At 34.0% G+C, this 7,284-nt stretch overlaps 2 protein-coding genes across 2 annotated transcripts; both read left to right on the forward strand.

Annotated features, from left to right (window-relative positions):
- Positions 1-763: 763 nt before the first annotated feature.
- LOC132638043 (UDP-glucosyltransferase 29-like) lies at positions 764-2,134 on the forward strand. Its single transcript, XM_060355036.1, has one exon. It carries the CDS (start codon positions 764-766, stop codon positions 2,132-2,134), a length of 1,371 nt encoding a protein of 456 aa, XP_060211019.1.
- Positions 2,135-4,665: 2,531 nt separating this feature from the next.
- LOC132637056 (L10-interacting MYB domain-containing protein-like) lies at positions 4,666-5,423 on the forward strand. The gene is made up of 2 exons (XM_060354204.1): positions 4,666-4,971; positions 5,094-5,423. Exons 1-2 carry the CDS (start codon positions 4,666-4,668, stop codon positions 5,421-5,423), a joined length of 636 nt encoding a protein of 211 aa, XP_060210187.1.
- Positions 5,424-7,284: the final 1,861 nt, after the last annotated feature.

A 7,284-nucleotide genomic window follows, 5' to 3' on the forward strand; every position in this document is an offset into this window, starting at 1 on the left:
CCTTAAGATGTCCCTACCGGTGGTTTTACCAAATCAAAAAACTTTATCATGATGTGTGTCTATTGCATACTCTTTTGTCAATTAATTATGGTTAATTACTATTTATTTTCACCTTATTTAATATTAGTCATAATAAAATATTAATTTGATATAAATATAGGATGCGACTAAATTGATGCGACTAAATTTACCCTCATACACTGAGTGAAATAACATATGGAGAGTCTATCTATGAAATGAAAACACTAAAATATTAAAATAAAAGGCCATGGGTACTGCTTGGAATTTTTGTTATTTGATAGTGATTAGTTGTCGTAGTAGTAAGGTGAATTAGTAGATGGTCTAAATATTTTGTTAAATATACTTCAACTATAAAATCCAACTCCTCCCACACCCCCCCCCCCCCCGCCCCCAACCCCAAAAAAATAATTATAAATCCAAATCTTTACTATCATTTCTTCTACGGTAATTGAGTACTACTAAAAGGATCCTCATTAACTCTTCTCCTGTCAATGTATTTTAGGACACAAGATAATTTATTTTAGGACACAAGATAAAATTAAAGGTTAAGGTATCACATTAATTGGGAATATATATGATATTCGTTTTAAAATTTAGTTTCCATATCTGACCATTTTCCATTTATATGAAAACTTAACATAATTATAACGACGACATTGTTATAAATTGTAAGAGTCTCTTTGTAACAACATCACCCTACATCAACAACTTTAGAGAATTACATATTGAAAAAGAAGTTTTCATGGATTCTTCAACGGAGATCAACCAAAAATCAGTTCGCGCTTTGATGTTTCCGTGGTTGGGACACGGGCACATCTCTCCGTTTCTCGAGTTAGCCAAAAAACTTGTCACGAGAAACTTCACCATTTTCTTGTGCTCCACCCCCGCAAATTTCATTTCCATCAAACAAAAGCTCATTAACGAAAACTTAACCGAAAAAATTCAACTCGTTGAGCTTCGACTTCCCTCTCTGCCTGATCTTCCTCCTCATTACCACACCACCAACGGCCTCCCACCTCATCTCATGTCCACACTCAAGAAGGCGTTCGCGAAGTCTCGTCCAATTTTCACCCAAATCCTCAATACCATCAAGCCCGATTTACTTCTTTACGATTTGCTTCAACCATGGGCGCCAAAGGTAGCAGCGGAAAAAAATATCCCATCAGTTCTTTTTGTCACGAGCAGCGCCACCATGTTTTCCTACATGTTTCACACTTTTAGGTACCCTCACTCTGAGTTTCCCTTCTCCTCTATTTATTATCGCGATTATGAGTTCACACGTATGCTCAAAAACCAAGATTTGGAGCCTATTGACCAACAACAAAAGGATAACACTAGTGTTAAGTTGTGCTTCAAGAGGTCTTCTAACATTGTGTTGATCAAGGGTTTTAAGGAAATTGATGGTAAATATTGTGACTATATATCTAGTTTAACCAATAAGAAAATCATTCCGGTTGGTCCACTAGTTCAAGAACCTACAAGTGAAGATGGAAACTCACAAATCCTAACATGGTTGAATCAAAAACAAAAAGGGTCAACTATTTTTGTTTCTTTTGGGAGTGAATATTTCTTGTCTCAAGAGGATAGGGATGAGATTGCTCATGGGCTAGAGCAAAGTAGGGTTAATTTCATTTGGGTTGTGAGGTTTCCGAAAGGTGAAAAACTCAAACTTGAACGAGCATTGCCATTAGGGTTTTTCAAGAAAGTTGGAGAAAGGGGGATGGTGGTTGAAGATTGGGCCCCACAAGCAAAAATATTAGGAAACCCTAATATCGGTGGATTTATGAGTCATTGTGGATGGAATTCTGTTATGGAAGGTATGAAAATTGGTGTGCCAATAATTGCTATGCCAATGCATCTTGATCAACCATTGAATGCTAGGCTTGTGGAAGAAGTAGGGGTTGGATTGGAAGTTGTTAGGGACAAAGATGGAAAACTTGATAGAGAACAAATAAGTCAAGTTATTAATAAGGTTGTTTTGGACAAAAGGGGAGAATCCATAAGGGCAAATGCAAAGCAGATGAGTGAAACAATTAGAATCAAAGGGGACGAAGAGATTGGTGATGTTGTTCAAGAATTGGTCAACCTTTGCAAGAGATCAAATGTGGTCTAGTTAGCTTTTGATGATTTGCAAGTGTTATTTTCTGAACACATTTTTTTTTTAGGTTTTAAGTAACATGCTTACAAAATTATAGCATGTGTTGGCGGAGTACTAAATTTTTGCGTACTCCTTAATTTAGGTCTTTTTTTTAATGAAGTTTATCTTAGCTAGCTAGAGAAATTAATCATTAGCTGTGAATGATTGATTTGAGACTAGTAAAGACGACAACGTCAAAATTTGCATGAGTTCAATAAAAAGTTGAAATTAATTAACTTTTAATGTTGGTTCCATTTTAGCAGAGGACAAATATTGAAGCTAATGCAATTTTCTTCTTTGTCTATAAAGTTTATCATTTACATTAATGAAAAGAGTTTTTGTTTGACATAAGACAAGAACAAGACCACTTTCTTTGACTCGTTTTTCCCCTTCAATTTCTTCGGACAATACTAGAGTATTTAATTACCTTTTATTCATCCTAGAATATTTAATTACTTTTTTTTTAATACAAGAATATTTTGTTACCTTTTTCTTGTCCTAGAATATTTATAGCCTGTTTGGCCAAGCTTATTTCTCCCCAAAAGTACTTATTTTTTTCAATAAGTACTTATTTAAAAAAAGGTGAGGTGTTTGGCCAAGCTTTTGGAGAAAAATAAGTACTTTTAGGGAGTAGCAGAAACAGTTTTTCAGAAGCTAAAAAAAATAGTTTTTTCCCAAAAGCAGAAGCAGCTTTTAATTTTCTTCTTGACAATAATACCCTTAGTAAAATAAGTTATATACCATAATAACCCTATTTACTTTAACCTAGTAATAAATACGTGTTCCGCAGCCTATTCCTTAAACACTTCTTCTACAGCAATAATCCCTTCAAGCACGCAACGTGATCGACCTTATTTTTCACAAGGTATGATTTCTTGGCAACAATGTACTGAGTAATTTGTTTACATGATAATGACATACTAGTAATCTTTAGCAATTTGTTCTGCTCGCATTATTATTGCTATTCAGATTTATTTGTATTATCGACCATACATTCAGAATTGGATTGTAGATTGCTGCAGACTTGGTAATTTGAGCATCAGTGTTCAGGAAAGCGTGAAGCGGAAAAAAGCGACAAGATCCCGCTTCACGCTTTACGCGAAGCTTGAAGTGAAGCGCCCGCTTCATTGAGGTGACGAAAGAAAAAGGCAGAACTAAAAACAGAGCATATATAGCAGCAAACCAGAGCAAAAAAAATCAGCAAAACAGAGCAGAATAACAAAGAAGAAGAAAAGCAGAGCAGAACCCTAGAATTCGAGAAAGAAAAAACAGAACAAATGTGAAGAAAAAAACAGAGCAAAAAAGAGAGCTTGAAAGAAGAAGAAGAAAGAAAGAAAGAAAGAAAGAAGAAAAGCAGAGCAGAACCCTAGAATTCGAGAAAAAAACAGAGCAAATGTGGAGAAAAAAACAGAGCAAAGAAGAAGAAGAAGAAAAAGAAGAAGAAGAAGAAGAAGAAAGAAAGAAATTACCTGAAAGTGGAGAAGAAGAGCTGCTGCAAAACCCTAGCTGATTGTGCGAAATAAAATTTCTCAAAGTCGCGCTGAGGATTTCAAATAACTGGACTAATTATTTTATTAAAATTGACCCAGACTTATTATTTTATTAAGATTTTGACCTGGACGTATTATTTTATTAAAATTTTGACCTGGACTTATTATTTTATTAAAGTTGACCTTTCAAAAAACAGCCCACAACATAAAGCGTACGCTTCATCTGCTTCACCCCTTCAGCCGCTTCACCGCTTCATTCTCAGAAGCGTCCGCTTAATTGGGTAGCCTCCGCTCCACTTACCTGAAGCGACAAAGCTTCGCTTCACCGCTTTAAGCGAAGCTTTCCTGAACACTGTTGAGCATGACGCTGGTTGTAGGTAAAGGAGGTGGAATAGAAACACAACCGAAGATTTTGATTTCGAATAATTTATTACCACAAGTAATAATCTAAACAACAACCCAAAAAAAAAAAAAAAGTGGATAGACTACTAGCTACATCATATGATAAGCCTTGTTTGAATTAAATGTTACAGATTGAAATTTAGCATTGAGAAAAGCCTGAGCCATCATATTACCAAGTTGGACTTGGGAAAACCACTGGTAGACCATTAGCATCCACTTTTATTACATTTGGGAGTTCAATATCCATCTGTGCTTGTCTCACTACATGTACAAATTTTCCTACAAACAGTGGTTTTGGATAATGTAGAACTACCTGCAAAAAAGAAAAAAGAAAAAAAAAGAACTTGAAAGAAAACACTAGTACAATGTTTTCAAATTAGTAGGAGTAGTACAAGTGAGTTATCCTGCTATAAAATTTGGGATGAAGAAGCTAAAACCCAACTTGTAATATTTTGTGAAGTTGTGGTCACCTTATTTAAAGGGCGTCAATGCTTTTGTTAACTTCTAGTTAAATAACTCTTTTTCTCCATCTGAATTTCTTTATGGTGTATAGAAATAATCTTTTTACATATCTTATTATACCTTACATGTTTCTCAATGAATATTGACAAGATAATGGGTAAGAAAGCGACACAAGATATCAATATTGAGAAGGCTAGATGGGATGCGGAGACAACAGAGTTGTTTTTAAATTTATGTGTGGAAGAAATTAGGGCTGGAAATCGTCCTAACACTCACTTCAGCAGAGTAGGATGGTCTAATTTGGTGCAGAAATTCAATGATAAGACTGGAAAAAACTATGATAAGGTCAAATTGAAGAACAAATGGGATAATTTGAAACTTATGTGGAAAGACTGGGATACTCTTGTTGGAAAGGAGACTGGCTTAGGATGGGATTGCGAGAAAAGACAATTCAAGCGAGTTCTAAATGGTGGATTAGGAAGATCAAGGTATTAAGTATTCTTAAATTTATTTTCACTTAAATATAACGAATTATATTAATTTGTTAATACTAAATTTTTATTGTTCTTCCATAATTATAGGAATATCCAAATGTAGAAAAATTCAGAGAAAAAGGTTTACAATGTCAAGAGTTGATGGAAATGTGTTTTAAAGATGTTGTTGCTACCGGTGAGCATGCATGGGCGCCATCATCTGGGATTTTACCGGATAGCATACTTGGACGTTGGTTTCAAGAGGAGAAAGAATTCGAGTTTGACACTCCAATGAGTAATGAAGAGGTTATTGTGGATGATTACTTAAGAAATGACACAAGAGAAGGCTTGGATCAAATTAACCTAGAAGAACTAGAATTATTTGAAAAAAGAAACATCAATGAAAGTGGTGACAAAACGAAAAAAAGAAAAGCATAATCAATTACAACTGAAAAGGAAAAAACAAAGTCAGTACAGGTATAATGATCGCGAAATCAATGGAGAAAATTGCAGAAGCTGTGGAATTTCGTGCTGGAATGAGTGGGGCCAAAAAACCACTCCATTCGATATTCAAAGTGTTATGGATGTTGTCCGTAACTTGCCTGGTATGGTTGTTCGTAGTGAACTATGGTGGAAAGCGAGTATGTTATTGGTCAAGCAACCAATGAGAGAAATGTTTTTAGCACAGAAAGACCCACAGTCACAATTGGAGTGGTTGGAAAAGATACCTTAACCTCACAAGGACTAGAAATTAAAGGTGTCATTTTTACTACATTTGGATTTTATGTTTCTTGCAACTTATAATTCGAACTTTTATTCATTATTTAGAATATTGTTTTAGTTGTTGGAATTTATATTTGTGCTTCACTCTGGAATATTATTTGGTTGAGAAAGTAATGTTTGTTTGCAGTTAAATGAATTACGAATTTATACATCTTATCTTATCAGTTAAGTAATTTTGTTTTGATATTTTGTTACAGATATGTCATTGATTAAAAATAATTGTGACGTTGAAGAAGTTCTTATAGGTGATGATGATTATGATGACGATGATGTGTTTGATGAGGTGGTTGATTTGGCAAGTAACGGTATAACTCCTGCAATAAAGTACTTATTGATATTTTGTTTGAAGACTCTATGCAAAACTTCTCTTCATACAGGTTTTCATTTCATTAAAGAGGTGCTTGAAGGGCATGATAAGCGTTGTTATGAGATGTTTAGAATGGAAAAACATATTTTCCTTCTCTTATGCAAAACGTTGAATGAAGAATATGGTTTAAGACCAACAAGAAACATGACCGTAGAGGAGATGGTTGCTATGTTCTTGATGATGGTAGGATGTTGACACCCAATTTTGTCCCACTTTTTCTCTACATAATTTCTTTACGCTTCCTAGTCATTAATAATTAATTTTTACTTATTAACGTAATTATTTCCATTTTCTAATACAACTACTATATTGGTAATACTATTATTATTACTCTTATTATTAACATTAGTACTATTATAATCATATGTTGCTATCATCCTTACGTATTATTAGTAATAATAATAATAGTCACTACGCTAATTACTAAAATTATAATTCGTATCCTTAGTATTATTATTTAGGTAATATGTTTATATGTATATTTTCTAGTTATAATGTTCATATTATATTTAGCTATGTATATATATATATATATATATATATATATATAGTAAATAGTCTGTGTTATAATTATAACATATTTAAAATTATTAAGATAAGGAAGTTAAAGAAAATGTTGTTGTAGGAAAAGGCCACTAGTTCAGCCAATTCAATCCAACACCATTTTCAACCAACAATTAGCCTCTAGCCCAATTCCCTTAACTAAGCCCAAATTTGTCTAAGCCCTTTTATCAAAATTAACCTCAGCAGCCCATTATTTATTCCCTCCCCACTGACCCAAATGAATCCCAAACCAGCCCAAATGAAAGCTCTCTTCAGCCAAACAAAACCTAGAAACAAAATTAAGGTGCAAAACTTTTCATCTTTTCCAGCAAGAGCCGCCCACCTCTTTTCCCTTTTATGAACAAAAGCCAATCTCTCTCACTTCTAAACCAGAATTTGTAGGCCTATTTTGGTGAAAGTCTTTAAAAATCATCATCTCTTTCACACGATTTGGTCAAACGAAAGAAAAACTTTTGGAAGAAATCCGCATTTTTAGAGATTTGATTCTCTATTCAAACGATCATTTTCGTTCTTCAAGGCCCGCCCCGTCTAACTCGAAAAAATTATTAATTAAAAATGACGTACGAATTACGGCTCATTTTGATC

This window comes from Lycium barbarum, chromosome 4, assembly GCF_019175385.1.
Source record: "Lycium barbarum isolate Lr01 chromosome 4, ASM1917538v2, whole genome shotgun sequence".
NCBI lineage: Eukaryota > Viridiplantae > Streptophyta > Magnoliopsida > Solanales > Solanaceae > Lycium > Lycium barbarum.

Coding starts and splice junctions, on each gene's coding strand:
- LOC132638043 (XM_060355036.1), top strand. CDS start 764: ATGGATTCTTCAACGGAGATCAACCAAAAATCAGTTCGCGCTTTGATG.
- LOC132637056 (XM_060354204.1), top strand. CDS start 4,666: ATGGGTAAGAAAGCGACACAAGATATCAATATTGAGAAGGCTAGATGG. Junction 4,972..5,093: donor AGAAAAGACAATTCAAGCGA/GTTCTAAATGGT, acceptor CCATAATTATAG/GAATATCCAAATGTAGAAAA.